General features: G+C 43.7%; 1 protein-coding gene across 1 annotated transcript in view; it reads right to left on the bottom strand.

Moving 5' to 3' along the window:
- RELN (reelin) overlaps positions 1 to 17,895 on the bottom strand; it is a 1,675,658-nt gene that overhangs the window by 584,371 nt on the left and 1,073,392 nt on the right. The window contains exons 18-19 of the mRNA XM_086967429.1: positions 7,461 to 7,694; positions 6,705 to 6,866 (exon numbers count right to left, since the gene is read on the bottom strand). Coding sequence (XP_086823555.1) covers positions 6,705 to 6,866; positions 7,461 to 7,694 — 396 coding nt within the window. The remainder of the gene's footprint in view (positions 1 to 6,704; positions 6,867 to 7,460; positions 7,695 to 17,895) is intronic.

Here is a 17,895-nt window from a genome sequence, read left to right as displayed (position 1 = left end):
GACCGACTGCAAGGCTTGACTCTGATGCATAGACCCGACTGCATAAATCTGAACCGACGCACCATACAAAGGTACTTTGTCGGTCGCCCTGCATAGGTTCCATAGCCGGCCTGCCTTCCATCGCGGTCAGTCTGGAACTTTGGATTTACACCGGTTCCTTGCGACCTCAAGTAACCTTTTGGCGTTATTGACTTCTAAGCCTTGTTTTGGGATTTAATCTTCAAAAATTGATATCTCGACTTCTACTTATTGTAATTTTGTCTCTTTGGTCTTGTTTTACTCAGATAAATAGTTTCTAAACTGTGTGGAGGCTTTTTGTGGTGTTTTCATTGTATTACTGTAATTAAAGTGTGCACAAATACTTTACACATTGCCTCTTAAGTTAAGCCTGACTGCTCTGTGCCAAGTTACCAGAGGGTGAGCGCAGGTTAATTTAGGTTGTGTATCTGACTTACCCTGACTAAGATTGTGGCTCCTGCTTGGACAGGGTGTATACTTTGCTAGCCAGAAACCTGAATTTCTAATACTGCAGTCATCCTTGGTCACAATATAAAACTTTGGTAAGTCAAGGAAATTGTAAAAATATTTTTTATTTAAAATTAGGCTTTACAATTAGGCTCTATTCTAGCAATAATTTGACATAGACACAAAAGTATGTACTTCAATAGTAGAGTTTATAGGTTAGTAAGCATATGAATGCTGCTACTACTTAGTATTTTTTATGTCTTAAACAAGTATAAATATATAAAATGTGGACATATTGAACAGCAAAAATGTATGTTGGGCCCAACTTGAAAATAGATTGAAGTATTTCTGAAGTGTCTTAAAAAGCAAAAATATATATTAAAAAAGACTCTCCCCTCTCATTACAGAGTTGAATTGTTATGTTTTCAATTTCTACTTCTGGGTACCCTTATTACACATTGGGCAGATTGCGAATGGGTATTACACATAAGTACTATTACATCATGAGAAATTTACCATGTGTAGTAAATACCTCCCATCCCCAATTTTCAACAGGAATATGAGACATAGCATGCTGCATCATGTTTTGACACACTGTATTACCCACGCCATCCTGCTGGGCTTTTGCCTGTCAAACCTAGAGCTGTCTATCATCACTGTGGACAACTCTTAACATTGGCAGGAGCCACCGTCACAGTGATTCTGCTAATGTCAAAGTTTGACAGACTGCTTTGTCAAACATGACAACCATCTGCCTAACTTTTACAGTTTTTATTTTTCAAAAGTGAAGTCCCAAAGCCGGAGCTTGATTTTGAAAATGGAAAACGAATGACCCTCCACACCATGGGTATTTTCTCCAATGGTGTTGGGGCCTTTTTTTAAAATGTGTTACTGTCTGTTCCCATCTGCTTTTACCTGGAGGTAACGGACAGCAAAAAAAAGCCATTTGATTGCCCACTGCAAACTGGGTAGGTGGCCGGATGGCTCGTCTCTGACAGCCTGTACCTCGTTAGGCCATCGAAGAAGTATGCCAGCAGCCGAGCCAGAGTAGGTTCCATCATCAATATAATTAAAGTCTGCCTTCCCCTAAACAGGGTGAGGTTGGTGGAGAGGATATTGCATCGCAATTGAGACGGAGTACAAACTGTACATCAGCCCGAGTGTTTTGCTCATAAGACAGCGTCTGGTGGGATCAAATGTCTAGGGTGCCAATTTCCAAGGCTGCATACTCTTGATATACTTCATGCCTCTTTTACCCACCACCAGAGAGTCCCTGCACCTTTATCTCACTCTTTCAGATTTTCTTTATCCTAGTTTTCTTTCTCTGTCACTGTTTTTCATTTTTTCTACCCCCTGCCCCCTTTTTTTGTATTTTTCTCTCTATTGGTCTGGGTCAAACTTTGATGAAATGTCGGTCCCCAAAAATAAGTCCCTGTGCCCCACAAGCAACCACTGTGTCAAATCAATCACTTATTGTCACACAAACTAGTAATTCTGCTCCTTGTGCAAACCCTTGTTTGCACAGGGATCTCAATATAGGGCCTGATTTACCCATTGGTTTATTGGTTTTTCCCACTCTGTGTCTAAGGGAACATGTGTTCGTACATATGGGCCTTAGTCATTAACTTGTAATGAGGGCCTGCAGAGTGACCAAAATGTCAGGGACAGTGGAAGTGACATCCTGCACCCTCTGAACCCAAAGACAGCATAGCGATGAACAACTTAAATTTATTGTGCTATGTTTTCAGGCTATCAACGTCCATCTCTTTGCTGCTGGAGACTGAGGCCAAGTCCAAAATACAGATGGCATTTTTTTACTTTTTTTCGGCCCCTCCCTTCACTGCTGAGAAAAGGGACATCAAAGGCAAAGCTAAGGGTGCCAAAAGAAGATGGGGATGCCCAGCTACCTTCAAATTACATTAATTTAGCAAATTTGATGTTGTCAGAAGAGCATATCTCATATATTTTTCACAATTTCAAGGCAAACTGATTAACGTGCCATAAGATAAACATAACTAGTTGCAAGTAGCAAAGATGTTAAAAAAGGTGTGACGTCTTCACATAAGAGTGAAGTCCTAGCCCGAAGATGTGGGTGAAGTGTGGCTTCAGGTTTATGCCTAACCTCAAGCCACCCTACAATGGATGCCCAATGGGAGCCTATTTGACAAGTTATTTGTTCCCAATTGTGGATTATAGATCGTTTATGGCTTTATAGCCCCTCATGGTCAGCATCATTTGCAGTCATTGTTCCTTTAAAGTCACCTGGGATGCAGGGATATCTGGAAGCCTGATAGATTGGATGTAGTATTCCAGTCAAATAGGCTATTTGTATGAACTCCATGGGACTCTTATCTTCTACACTGAATGGTGAAACTACTCCTATGCTCTAGAGCCGTGAAAAATGGGTGACTGGACACATTTTCGTAATTTTTTAATAAATATGTTTTTTTTCGAATCTGCCATCTAATGTTCTAGGTCTATTTAACCCAAACTCATGCAGGAGCAGTGCAGAGATGTGAATCTCATATGAAAGTGGTCTCATCATTTGCTGGAGCCTCAGTCAAGGAGGTCCTCAGGAACTAGATATACTTACCCAATATAATTTGTGCAAGTACCAAGCACAGTCGAAGTCCTAACAGAGACAGACAACAGGGGACTTTTGCCAATTTGGCTAGACCCATAACACCCAACCCTTTTATTAATCTCATACTGATCTGCATTCCATTTTTGAAAATTAATTTCTGTCCCTGTGTATTCATCTCGTAGTTTTCAAGTACTTCCATTTGTTGAAACATTCTACAATATTGACTATTGTAACGTTGGTCTAAAAAAGTTTTTTCTTTACACACTCAATTAATCTTATGTTGGTGATGTTTCACCTCATTTCTTTCAACTGTCACATTTCTTGGGGAGTTAAAGTGGCTCTGGTGGATTTCAGAATTCGTGAAAGAGGTTTTAGCTAAGCATGTTCTTGATAATTATTTGTACTAAAGTTAGTCACATGGAAGGTCTGGCTCAATTTCAACTGGGTCTACTTCATGCAAACTTGAGGCTTGCACCACTGGGTCCCAGGATGAGCTCGTCTGGTGGTGGTGTAATGACAGCCTAATACGCAGACCCTCCATACTACCAAATCTTTTTGTGCACCTTTAGTTTTTCCTTTTGGGTCATCTGTGTAAGAATGACTGAGATTGATCCTGCTGGGTAGCATTACCACTCTGTTGTTTAACTGAGACACTGTATTGGCAGCCCATGTGCGTTTTGGTCCCCAGAGACCTCAACACTACGCGCATTCTTATACATCTCTATAAATGCGGATATATGTTTTCTAATCCGTTGCTTCAGATCGAAATTTATTTTAAGTCCAAATGTGATTGCCAAGTCAGTCTTCAAGAAATGCTCTTTTCTGTGCTGGCAAAGGACCATTCACTTTGCACTGAGTCCCATACAAGTCACTTACTCCCACTGACTCTTACATTTTCGACCCTCCAACATTCTTTTAATCTGTTCTTGTCAGAGGTTAATTTGTAAAAGGAGTGTCAGTGCCCAAAGTTCTACGCAGAAGCCCGCAGCCGGTGCTATGAAATGTCGGCACACTGAATATCAAGCCTGCATAGTCAAATATTCACCTCATGCCTCGTTAATTTACTACCAGACACTTTCTGCCTTTATCTCAGTCTTGCAGGTGCCTGCTTCCTCTCTGTGTGACAGTTTTTCCATCTTTCTTTTCCTTTTAACTTTGTATTTTTTTCTCTCTTGCTCTCGGTAAATGTCAGATGCGGAAAAATAAGTGCAGTTGTGGCCCACCAGCAACCACTGGTTCAAATTAAGCACTGATTCATATAACTAAATTCATCTTTTCCCATTTCTCTTATCGACAATTTGATAAATTACTGCAGAACCTATGATAGAAATGTACTTTATCCGGGGTTTCTGGAGAAAAAGCTGTACTGTACATTGGGGATAGCATCAGGAGGTCCAAAAATACAGAAATCAATTTTCAAGCCCCACGCTGATCAAGCCACATCAAATTGCCTGCAAGAAGCTTTTTACCTTACTTAGACTGTTACTCTGTAAACTTTTCTATTTCCCATCTTCTATACTTCTCCTCATATACTCGGTTCACCTATACCCCTACCTTACAGGGAGTTTTGTATATAAATGGGTGCCAAATTCTTAACGAAAACAAGCAAACATTTACAGAATCAATAATATCAAATCCTCCAAATACTATAACCATATGAGCAAGTTTACATTATCTGCTGTTATATGAGTGCAGGTCTGCTACAAGATCGCAAATAATTAAGATTGGCACATGCTCAATCCGATATGCAAGGCTACTTAGGCTCACCATTGCTTCAGAGATTTGTGGACCCAACCCGCCGTGTGATCTTACAACTTGGAGTTAACTTCAAAAAGTTGTAATTATGTCAGTTTAATTTAAAACTTATTATGAGGTGTTTTTAACTTCTGACTAGTTTCCAGCTTCCCGTTCCTTCCTTTTATTTCTCTGTTTACTTTCATATTCTTTTCTTTCTTATTTGGATGTTGCCAAGGACAGCTTTAGCTGTCTCACTGAGGGTACGCCTTCTAGACAGAGAGGGGCAAGATCAGCCACATAGCAAGCAGTCCGTTTTCACACTGCGCTGGCAGAATGTAACTACCATCCACGACACATGAGCTTTGCCTATGCCCCGAATACGGCCATTTCATTAATGTAGCTGTGAGATTAATCCGCACTGTTAAGGGTGTACTCATTCTTCTGCAGTCATTGCCTGAGATGACCAATGGAGTCTTTGGCAGGTCCTCCTGAAATGTGTGATCTGCTTGTCTCTCACCATTGGCTTGAAAGACTAATGGTTCCATATTACTAAAATGAGTGAAAACATTTATGGTTCTGTAATAAAAGGGAGCACAGATCTCGGTATCACTATAGGTAGACTTTCTTAACATTACTACCAGATGGGGAAACAATAACAAGAATAAATGCTGGCCAAAGAACTCCCCATTTAGGCACCTACTCACCCATCCATCCTTGCACTCAGCTACTCGTCCACCATGCACTCACTTGAGACTATATTCATGGAACCACGGACTCGTTCTCACATTCACCTACTCAAGCTCGAAACACCTACACCCAAATCGCTTTTTTGTGGCTCACTTCTATAAAGGAGCCCATGGCTACAGTCCTTAGCGGATATACCCGCCTCTTCATGTACTTTCTCGAGGGAGGCATTCTATGAGCCAAGCAGCAAAGCCACTTTGCTGTCTCCAGATATTTGGCCATGTGAGCAGATGCATTGACTCCTTTCCTCCATCGACATGGCTTGTAGAGCCTAGGAAGGTAACAGCTACTTTGCATCTAAGAAAGGATTTGGTGAGAATCTGGAGTGTTCAGAACAACATTAATGAGAAGCATCATGCAAAGGTTCTGTTTTGGTGTTTTGCACCACGTTTGTTTTGATTACAATTATTTTGTCCAATGCAAAGGAACTAAGAGGCTGCAATTCAACCCTACGACACTGGACAGCGAAAGAGTCTTACAAGCCATTCAGAACAGCCATGTTCTGCCATTTTTAAATCATAAAAAGTAAAGGAGGCCCCCTTATCTTCCCAGTCTGGGACAGAGGAATAGTATTGAGGAACAAAGAAAGTCCCACTAGTTAACCACAAAGGTGGTTATGGTTATTCTGGTGGTGCCCAAAGTCCTATTTTTTGGTATCGCCCAAAAATAGGACTTTGGGCACCACCAGAATAACCATAACCACCTTTGTGGTTAACTAGTAGGACTTTCTTTGTTCCTCACTGCCATTTTTAAACCAATCTCCCAAGGACAGGTTAATCCAAAACATGTTTAATTTGCCAAGAAATTCTCTGCTTTAGTGTGCTTGCCACAGATATATAGGATTAACTTTCTTTGCAACTTGCAGGTAGGGACCAAACCAGTTCTGCAAGACAAAGGTTTGGGAAGACCTACATTATATGATTGTTATATGAAATAAATATGACGGCTTTTTAAATTGTATATGGTGGCCTCCATATTATTTGTTTGATCTTGTCTAGTGTCATGGTGGTATTGTGACCAAATGACAGCCGTAGAAATGTTCTATTCTCTTGATCTGTGAGGTATTGTCGCCAGAGGTTGCATTACTCTCTGTAGATGGAAACTATAGAACATTGACAAGAATGGCCAGAGGTTCACTGCACACTCCAGTCTGTGAAAACCATGCTCCACATACCTTGGCTCGTGGTAGTTGAGATAAGAGTAATGCTCCAGCAGTTTCCAGGTGATGACATTGTCATAGGAGTAGTGTAGCAAGACGCCTTCTCCGGGCTGGTCCGGCGCTTTGCAGGTGCTTAGGACAGAGCGGCTTCCCAGGCGCAGCGTGAACTGCAGAAACCTAGAGAGTACATACGAAACCCATTAGGACAATTCAAAAGTTACATTCCTAGCTGTGCCACAGCATCCATGAGTTTAGCCATCTAGAATGGATCAACGTGGCCTAATGAAGCGAGCAGCTAAGACTTTCACAAAGCAGCCTTTCCTTTTTCCAACCAGGTTATCAGACGTGGCGCTTCTTTCTTCTAAGTCTGCCATGACAGACTTTAATTATTCATTAGGCACTGGGGGATGGAAAGATGCAGAACAGATCTAATCACCTGCCAGAAGCTGTCAAATGAAGAAAAACCTTATGAATCATTCATTCTTGTTGGTTTTGACACACATTCCTAATGTTAATGTTTCACGTTTTTCCTAGCCTGTCGGAACAGTAATTGCCTTTAGCCCGCCCTAGCTCCTAGCTCTCACAGTAAACCTGCCCTGCGTATTTCTGCACCATCAGATTACGCGCCAAAAGAAAAGTAATGTGTTATAACAGTAGTCTTCCTACAAAGAAAGAACAGCAAATTAAAACCAGGCACACATAACCAACCACTGACAGGCCCGTTCTAGCGGCCTCTCCATGCCATCAAACCTCAGTGTTCCTGCTCCCCACCTGGACTGTGTGCTGTCGAAAAACGAGGTGATGAGCTGCCGCCGGCCATCTTTGTTGAAGACCAGGGCCTTGCCGCTGGCCAGCACCCCACAGTCGAAGCTCACTTCGGCGCCGCGGAGAGAGTAGAAGTTGTGGTACGAGGACAGCCGGGAGCTGCTGAAGCTCTCCGAGATGAACATGGGGAAGGTCTGCGACGCCATCTCACAGGCTGGCCCCGAGAAGCCCGGATCACACCTGCGAACAAAACAACAATCAACAACTACCTGACCCTTTGTTGGGAGCCCTGGCGAATTATCTTTGAACTAGCCACTCGGGACTGTACTTTTGTTCACTGGACACACTGTTAGGGGTGCATTCTTTTTAAAGATTGAATACAAAAGGCCATCTCGGAAGGGAGGTAAATTTCTGTTCTGCATCGTCTTAACCTTTTCCTGACAGAATAACACCAATAGAGGCTGCAATAATATGACATGTACCAATAAAAGGTGAGAGTAATTGTTCTGCAGTTTTGCACCAACTGATGCATTTTAAGGCACGGGGCATCAAGTCCGTAGATACAGTGATTAAGGTTCCAAACAGCGAATTACACTATTTTAAGCTTCAACAAACAACCCAGGGCTCACTTCACATTTTCTCAAATTCACAAAATAGACTTTCGATTTTAAATTAGTAAAAAAAAAAGTTTGTCAAGCTCATATTCTGTCTGACCGGCAGGTAAGAGAGTCTCTAATGGGTTCAGGCCAGACTGGGGTTACCATATACCTCAAATCGTCTATCACTTCGTAGTGCCTGGGATTGACATTCTTCCTTGCTGCCAACGATGCACTTTCCTGACATTTCCATCTGATTGGCCCAGTAGCATCTTAATAAATGTTCTGTGTGTGTCATTTGGTGCTAAGATAAGCTCTACGGGCACTGAAAGTTTTACAACTTTATTGAAGGCGGGAGAATTCCTAGAACTCTCTTCCTTATCCAGTGCCTCCTTTTTGCCTGCCATGCCTTCCCTACATTGTCTCTCAACCCCACACTATCCACCCTATTCGGTCGTGAAGCAACACAACAGCAACCCATCCATTGCCACAACACACATCAATCACCCTTAAACAACCATGACATTCGTCGGAATCTCAATATTTCTATCTAACCTAATTTTAAAACATCCCAGCGAGTGTTCTACTGATCCACAATGTACGGCGGGAGAAGAAAAAAACAGAGACAACCCTAAAAAAATCATTAGGAAAAATGCTGAAGGACTGAATCAAGGTGTGTTAAATATACAAGCTTGAAATTCTACAAAGGCATCTTAGAGGAATAAATTAAAGGCATGTTCCTGGCAAAGGAAAACCATTCACCTTGAAGCCTACTGGTGCCAACAACACCTCCATACTTTTCATTGCCAGCCCCAAATTAACCTGCCTAGAATAAACATTGAATACATCCCAACAATGAAGCAACAAACTTCAGTCTGCCAAAATGTTTAACACACCCATTGAATCTTCTATTCACCGTACTGACTCTGAGGAGGTCATTTATTTATCCCTGCTTTCTGGTTCACATAATTCCTAGAAACCACCACCAAAGCCATGGCCATAAGACTGCGATAGTCACCAAAGTCATGTCTTAAAAATGTCCTTTAATATAGGACAGACATATTTAGTAACACCTATGCCTCTCTTTTTAATCCAGCTCAATAATGAAAAAAAGTCTCACATACTCAAAAAGCATTTGTAACTACTTCATTCAAAAGAACATCCTCAGTTGGGTCATAACTAATAGTTATAAGCCAGTCACCACAATTGCCCTCTTATGTAAACTTTAAGAATGCTTTTAATACTACATTTGAAATGTCCACTAAAATCACAAACTTCTCAACCCAATACTGTTGAGCTTCCTCTCTGGGAACTGAATCTAAACAGAGCAGGGACAAAAACCTGGAAGAAGATAAGAGGGTGAGCTTTAGCACTTTAAATCATAAAACCTTTCTTCATCACCACTTTAAACTATTGGAAGATAAGGATAACTCACCACCTTTCAATATAACGAATTATAGTTCCTCAACTAGTCCACAACCTGTCTGATTCTGAACAGGTCCTCAGGATTCACCTGCTACATGGATACTCTTTATTACCAGTCTCTGCACACTCTTAAACACCAACAGCAAGGGCAACTTCCTCTATCAGCCATTTGCTAGTGACAAAAAAATCTTCATTATGCACAACCAATACCCACTCTGGCGCCTCTCTGCCCCACGACGAAATAACTGGTAGCCTTGAGGTTTCTCGCAATGATGTATTACTTAGTGATAATGCAACAGCAACCTTCCCACCAAGCCAACCTAACATGTTGTCTTAATCCCTGGCCTTAAAGGAATGAGCTGAATGCAATTTGTACCGCATGCATGCTTGAAGCACTTTCAAGAAATAATATAGGACTTCAGGTACGAAGAACGGATGAGGTACAAGCGGTTGCAATTTGTGCATCAACTTTTAGTAAATGCATTCTTAGTTTACGAACTAACCTATTTTAATAGGTCAGTTCACAAAATACAGAATCATAATGGGGCACAATTGAAACTTCCTCATAAAAACTAAAGAGGTAGGTCATAAATTGCAACCCACAATGATCGGCTACAATCAAAAGCAAGGTGGCCTGTTGGCATCAGCAGACCACCATGTCTGTGGTTGCTTTTAAATAAATAAATCTCATTTTAATTTAATTGCAGATGTTTTTATATAAGTAAAATGGGATGTTTAAAAAAAAAAAGAAAATATTGACTAACTTCTTTTTAGGTTAGGCTGCCTACTCTTAAAAAATGATTTTTCACCATTCACAAATGGAAAAGGGTCTCTTAAGGACTCATTCCCATTTGCAAATGGTTACTACCTCCCTTGACTTGATGGTAAAATATCAATATTTTGCAACCGCATTTCAGTCTCAAAATTGTAATACATACCTTAAGAAATCTGTATTTGGAAGAAACACACATAAAACGCCCCTTACAAATAGCAATTTCTGATTGAAAATCTTTTCCAAATCGTTGAATGAGTGTAGAACATTTAAAAATGTGATTTAGTGGCTACAAACCAAGAGAATTACTGAATTGGAATGCACTTTGTACATAAGGTCCTTAGCGTTATATTGCATTCTCCTAAAATGTATTTTGCCTTTAAGTTGAAGCCAACAGCACAAGTGATTTTCCCGCAGGCAAACATTAAAGACTACAGCTGGGTGAATTATTTTTAGGCTATAAATATTCCACTCAATGAAGAAAGTGGAGAACCATGTGTTTTAAGAACCTTATCTTGGAATGCACGATATGAAAATGGCACCCTGTGTGGATTTACAATCCACAGATTTCCATGTTACTGGAAATCATGTTTACTATAAATTGCCTGTCTGTCTGCTTCAACAGATCATAAGACTCCATGATAATAATTATGCTAGAGTGCGTTGGGGACAAAATGGGGAACTGTCAAAACTTGTCCCAATAAAGCGGGGAGTCCGCCAAGGGTGTGTGCTGGCTCCTTCGCTTTTTTCATTGTTTGTCAATGACATCCCAGCTCACCTAGAGGAATGTAACAATGACTCACCTAAGTTGAATGGAGTAAGGGTCCCCGCACTCTTATTCGCGGACGATACTATCCTGATCTCCCAGACGGCTAATGGTCTACAAACCCTTTTAAACACAGTCCAACTTTATTGTAACAAGAAAGGCCTAGAGATAAACACAAAAAAAACCTAAATGCATGGCCCTAAATCCTCACAAATCATTTAAGGGGAACTTTTTTTTAAACAATCAAAAACTGGAACTTGTGCCTAATTTTACTTATCTGGGTGTTTCCTTAGACTCAAAGAATACAAAGAAACCCCACACTGAAAAAAGTAAAACTATTTTGACCCAGAACTCTTTACCAATCTTAAAGAAACACGGGGGGAGTCTTAGCAAATCAATGTCACCAGCACTAGAAGTGTTTAAATGCAAGGCCCAGTCTGCAGCGCTACATGGCGCAGAAATTTGGGGCCCAAAAGCTGGAAATCTTTTTATAAAAATTGAAAATAACTTCTATAGAAGTATTTGAAGACTACCAAAGCATACCCCACTTTTAGATCTAAGCACGAAACGCACAGACCATTTAGCAATCCTACGACCACTTTCCTACTGGGTGAGACTTTGGTGTACACCCGAACTCGGAGATTATAGAGATGGACTCCTAGAATTAAGGAGTCTGGACCGATACAATTCGAACCCTTGGCTGAAACACATTCAAATTTGGCTTTGTAGAATTGGGTTGTCTCACTTTTGGGATGATCCTTTATGTCTGACGCACAGCTGTAAGAAACACGTGAAAACAAAATTTGGGGCTTTTATAGCATGTAATCTCCCAAATAGTCACACAGGTGGTTCCATTACAAATAACTTTCTGGCATTTAAGGATTTCTCATATTTTGAGGACTTTTTAGATGAGGTCCGACCACCTCTGGCAAAAAGCCTATACTTGAAATTCAGATATGGAATACTCAAAACTAATGTAATGTTAGCAGGTTGGTCCACGATGGGGCCTCCAAAAAGTGAGAAGTGTTTGTGCTGCCAGTCCAGTCCTAAAGAGGATGATAATCATATCCTGTTCTTTTGTGCTGCATACCTATCAGCAAGAAAAAGATGGATTAATCCACTGTGCAATGTCATGGGTATACGCTCCTATGTCGAAGCATATAGGATTATTAAAACAGACTCTAGACAAGTGGTTGTTTTGTGTGTTAGCAGATTTTTATTGTCAGCATGCTATACTCGCAAAAAATTGGGTTTGGACCTATAAATGGCTTGGTCTGTGTGCATCGATTTTGTACTCGATAAGGTTGTTCTGATCATCTATTGACTGTATATTTATGAATTGTTCCTGGGAATTTAAATTACTGGATATGTACAAATTGTTTTTAAGTAAATATTTTATATATGCCTTCTTGGATTTTATTGTATTTCTGCAAACCCCATCCGACATTATGTAAATTGTTCATTGCTCTATTGTGACATGTATTTTTGTTTTTATGCATCTTTTATGGCCATAATGTGCCGAAATAAAGATTATTGAAATGAAATGAAATATTATATCAGAATTGCAATGCGGTGCCTGCCGATTACTGCATACAAATGCAGGGGGGTACCATGGGTAGCCCCCATGTGCACCCCCCAACCCCCCTTCACCAAGGGGGCCCGGGAGTGAAGCTCTGTATGCTTTTCCACGGCGGAAAACCCGCCGTGGAAAAGCATTTCTTTTTGGGCATCCTAATATGGCTGGCGGTGTCTGAGAGACACTGCCACCATATTAGGGCTTTTCCGCCGCGATTGTAAGCCAGCCGCGGCAGAAAAGCTGCGGACAGAAACCAGGACCCACCAGCCATCCTGATGTGGCGGTGGGTCTTTGGTGGGTCCGCTGCCGTTTTTCTGCATCCTCCGGGCCGGCGGTGGCTACCGCCGGCCCGGAGGATGCGAAAAAACCGCAATCCTAATCTGCCCCTAAATTTGGGGGTCATAATAGATTAAAAAAACTTCATTTCAAATCTCAGATCTCAAAGGTGGTGTCCTCAGCATTTAACACTATCAGAACGGTGCGTAAAATCCTTCCCTACATTCCTAGAAAGGCTAGGAAACTAAGTTGGACTATTGTAATGCCTTGTATATCAATGTGTAGTCCAAGAAAATTGGAAGACTGCAATTGGTTCAGAATGCCACCGCTAGATTGGTTTTGAATATTCCTAAAAGCCAATCCATTAGAGTGGGAATTGAAGATCTGCATTGGCTTCCGGTCGGCCAACGTGTGAAGTTGAAAGCACTCTGTATTGCTCATAAGGCTCTTCATGGAGAGGGCCCACAGTTTCTTCATCATGCTTTTAATTGGTATACCCCCAGTAGGTTTTTACGCTCAGCCACGACCTTCTTAATGCTTACCCCCAGAGTTAAAACTGGAGCTTAAGAGACAATACCATCAGGCTATGGAACACTCTTCCTCTTGCTCTTAGGAAGATCACATCCTTGCCTGAATTCAGGAAACATCTTAAAACCTGGCTTTTTAAAAACGAATCTCTCTCTGCAGTATGTGGTCCGCAATGTGCCTTGACACCTACGGGTAGTAGCGCACGATATAAATTGTTATAACATGACATAACATAACATAACATAACATAAATGTAAGTAGGCTGACAGGACATTGTCTGTAGTTCACTAACTTTCCAAACAGATGTAATTGACACCAGAAAGGCTATCTTGATGATGAGGAGCCTAAAAGGAGAAGAATGAAGCAGCTCAAAGGGTGTGTACATTAAAAAAGTAAGAACCAAGTTAAGGTCCCGTTGAGGCATAACAAAGATAGCTGGTAGATCGGGCAGCCACAGAGAAGCTGAGACAGCAGATAAATAAACCCCCAAAGTTCGAAATGCAGAGCCCTGCTGAGCTAGGGTTAGGACAAATACAAGAACCTGCGAAATGGGAACAGATAGGGGATCAGCCTGTTTCTCAGTACACCTTGCACACATTTTTTCCAACGGCCGGCATATACAGTCTTGATTGAGGGTCGCCGAGCTGCCAAAATACCATCACAGACTTCAGTCGGAAGTTTGAAAGCTGTCAACTGTTCTCACTCATTCTCCACGCATGAAGGTAGAGGGTTGACAGGTTTGGGTGTAGAACACTCCCCTGTTGCTACGACAAAAGATCCTCCCGAAGGGGCAGCCTGATCAGAGGACCGAAAGCCAGGCTCAACAGCTCGGGGTACCAAACTCTCTGAGCTCAGTCTGAAGCCACAAGAATAACTGGAACCTGGTCATTCCTGGTCTTCTTGAGAAATATGGGCAGGAGCGGTAGGGGCGGAAAGGCGGCATTAGCTCCATTTGTGACGAAAAGGGCCTCCAAGCAAGAGCCGCCTTGGAAACTCCAGCACGCAAAACTGATAACATTGCCCATTCTCGGTGGTGGTGGACAGATCTAGCCAAGCTGGGGGATGCCATTTATGATCCGCTAGGCATCTTCGAGTTTGTCAGTCCTGCCGTGCAGAGAGCCTGCCGGGTGTTGAACCACCAGGGCTATGCCCTGATGGTCCAGCAATGTCAAAAAGCGCAAGGCCTGTTGACTGAGTCCACAAACTCATCCTGACCTGTTTTTGCAGTACCACATGGATGTGGTGTTGTCCGTGAACACCAGGACCCCCTTATTAGAGGGTAGAAAGGCTTTGAATACCAGTCAGATCCCTTGGAGCTCCAGTAGGTTAATGAGGAGAGCGGAATCTGCCTGAGACAAGAGGATTCTGATCTCCACCTCTCCCAGATTGCAGCGAAATACTAGGAGTGATGTATTTGTCACTGCTGTCAGATCTGGTTGGGGAAGGTAGAGTGAGAGGGGTCTGCCGCTGACCCAATAGCGGTAAGATAACCACCACTGCAGATCTTTTGCTGTGCCCTCTGAGATCTGGGCCATGGGAGAGATTTCCATGATGCTGCGCCCACTGGAATTCAGGTACCACTGCAGACCCTGCATATGCCAGCGGGCATGTGTCACAAGCAGGATACAGAAGGTCATGAGGCCCAGCAGCCTCAGATCAGTCTCACGGAAACCCAGGATAGCAGCTAAAACATTGGTTTCTTAGCCTGAATATTCTCGACTCGCCGCTTAGGAGGATAAGCCCGACACTGCACTGTCCAGAACAGCTCAGATGAAAGGGTGCGTCTGGTAAGGGGTCAGGTGTGACTTCGGCATGGTTATAGTGAGCCCAGAGATATGACAGCTTGCCTTCAACAGCCAGTTGTCAATAATAGGGGAAGACTGGCACCCTGAACTGCAACCAGTGCCATCACTATGGTGAAAACACCTGAGGGCCGATGTTGAGGCCCACGGTTAAGTGAAAATGCTTGTGATTTACTGTGCACTGCACGTAACATCTGTGGGCAGGCAGGATGGGAATATAGAAACATGCATCCTTAAAGTCCAACATTTTCATCCAGTCTCCTGGGTCCAGGGCAGACTGAACTTGAGTGAGCATGAGCATTTTAAATGTATCCTTTCTTTGGAAAAAAATCAGAGGGTGCAGGCCTAAGATAGGAAGTAGATCTCCATCCTTCTTGGGCACCAGAAAGTAGCGGGACTAACAATCACTACCTACTTCTGCTCCGCCAAGAGAGCCAACACTTCCTGGTAGAGTACGGAATTATGGTCCTTCGTCAGTCTGTCGGAATTGGGGGCATTGGGTGATGGGGCAGTTCTGAAGAGGAGAGATTAGCCCCTTCAGGTAATCTGGAGAGCCCAGCGGTCAATGTTATCAACCTTCAGTGGTGCAGGTGATGGCGTATTCTGCCTGTCACTGGTTGCCGATGATGGTGAGAGGGCAAACTAAAGAGGCTTTGAGGTGGGGTATGGACTGGCAAGATGGCCTCATAGTTGCTACACCTGTAATTTCCCACCGCGGAGCCATTAATCCTACCTAATCCTTCCTTACCCACTCATTTGGACCGCTAAATCAGGTGACCCGAGTCCCAGGGGATCATTGGAAGCCTGGTAGAACCCCCACTGTGGCTGCAAAAAGGAGCTCAGACTCCTAACATTGAACACTGACTGGGCCGACACTCGGGCCCTGGATTGGGATGGTGGGCCGATTGGGACAGCGGGCCTCCTGCTTTGTGGTGCACCTTCGGACACCTCCTCTCCCTTCTACACCGACTCACGCCACCATAACATCTGTGGGCAGGCATGATAGGAATATGGAAATATGTGTCCTGCAAGTCCATCCAGCCTCCTGGGTTCAGGAGGCACTGAACTTGAGTGAGCATGAGCATTTTGAATTTCTTATTTTTTAGGAACAGATTCAGAGGGTGAGGGCCTAGTACAGGAAGAAAAACTCCATCCTTTTTGGACACCAGAAAGTACCTAGACTAGCAATCACGATCTACTTCTGGTGCCGGCACCCTCTCTATGGCTCCCTTGGCCAAGAGAGTCTACACTTCCTGGTAGAGTACAGAAAGATAGTCCTCGTTCAGCCTGTTGCAATTGGGTGCCGTGGGTGGAGGGGAGGTTACGAAGGGGAGGGTTCAGCCCCTTTAGGTAATCTGGAGAACCCAGTCGTCAATGTTATCAACCTTCAGTGGTGCAGGTGATGGAGTATCCTGCCTGCCACGGGTTGCCCTTAATGGTGGGAGGGCAAACTAAAGAGGCTTGGAGGTGGGGTGTGGCCTGGAAAGATGGCAGCATAGCTGCAACAACCCCTGTAAGTCCCCGCCATGGAGCCATTAATCCTACCTAATCCTTCCTTACCCACTCTTTTGTACCGCTGGATGAGGTGACTGGAGTCCCAGGGGATCATTGGAAACCTGGTAGAAATCCCACTGTGGCTGCGAAGAGACTCCCGGACATACTGGTAACACTGAGCACCGGCTGAGCTGACCCTCGGGGCCTGGATCGGGATGGCGGGCCACTCGGGTAAGGGGGCCTCCTGCTCTGTGGCACATCTTCAGAAACCTCCTCTCCCTTTTGCACCGACTCGCACCACCGCCTGAAGACCACTGCCCCCCCCGCCCTCCAGGGGGCCCCTTGCGCAGAGTGATCATAGTGCCCGGGCCGTGGCTGGGGCCATGAGGTGGGTTGACGCCAGAGCCACAGTTGCTGCTTTGTGGACTGCCTGCAAACTGGTGGCTGCCTCTCCTGCTCCACATTCTGGTGAGTGGACTACAGGGGGCTTCAAGTGGTGGTCTGTGCCCCCTGCAATCGGGAAACTGCTCTCCCCAGATTGGGGATAGTGAATGAAAGGACATAGTGGCTGGGGCTCTGGTAGATGGCCTAACATGGGCGAGGCACACAACCTTAATGTAGTCAACTGCCCGGCGAAGAGGACAAACCTGTTGCTAAACCGGTTTCTTCAAGGGCATGTAGACCTAAAGTAGCCATACCTCATGGTGGTCTGTACACCAAGAGAGGGATCTCCCCATCTTGGGAGTGGACAGAACGGTGTATCCTGGGGTAGAGAGGGACTGTGCCTGACGTGTCATGCTCAAGGAGAAGCTGTTTTCACAGCCCATGCTAGCCAACAGAACCCCAAAGGGCAGCTGATTGGCCTCCTATTTTAAGAACAGTAAGACAACAGCTGAAGAAGCCTTCTGGAACAAGTAGGTAGCCTAAAGTCTTCAAGTCGCTACCACCACCGCCATGCAGCTCCAATGACCAAGACACAATGCGCCGAGCTGCACCTAAGTTTGCTGAGCTAGGGAGTGCTGTCAGCAAGTTGCTGGGACATTCAAAATGAGAATTTATCGACCCAGGAAGAATTAGCTTGTGAACACAACAACAGGAGACTGGTAGTTCAGTGGCAACTGAAATTTGGCAAAACCGGAGAGGACTCTGTGGGTAGTTGACCCTCCAACCAGGACCCCCTCACCATCTTCTTGGACCGAGGAAACT

This window comes from Lissotriton vulgaris, chromosome 1_1 (genome assembly GCF_964263255.1).
Source record: "Lissotriton vulgaris chromosome 1_1, aLisVul1.2, whole genome shotgun sequence".
NCBI lineage: Eukaryota > Metazoa > Chordata > Amphibia > Caudata > Salamandridae > Lissotriton > Lissotriton vulgaris.
This window is presented reverse-complemented; position numbering and strand designations above follow the sequence as displayed.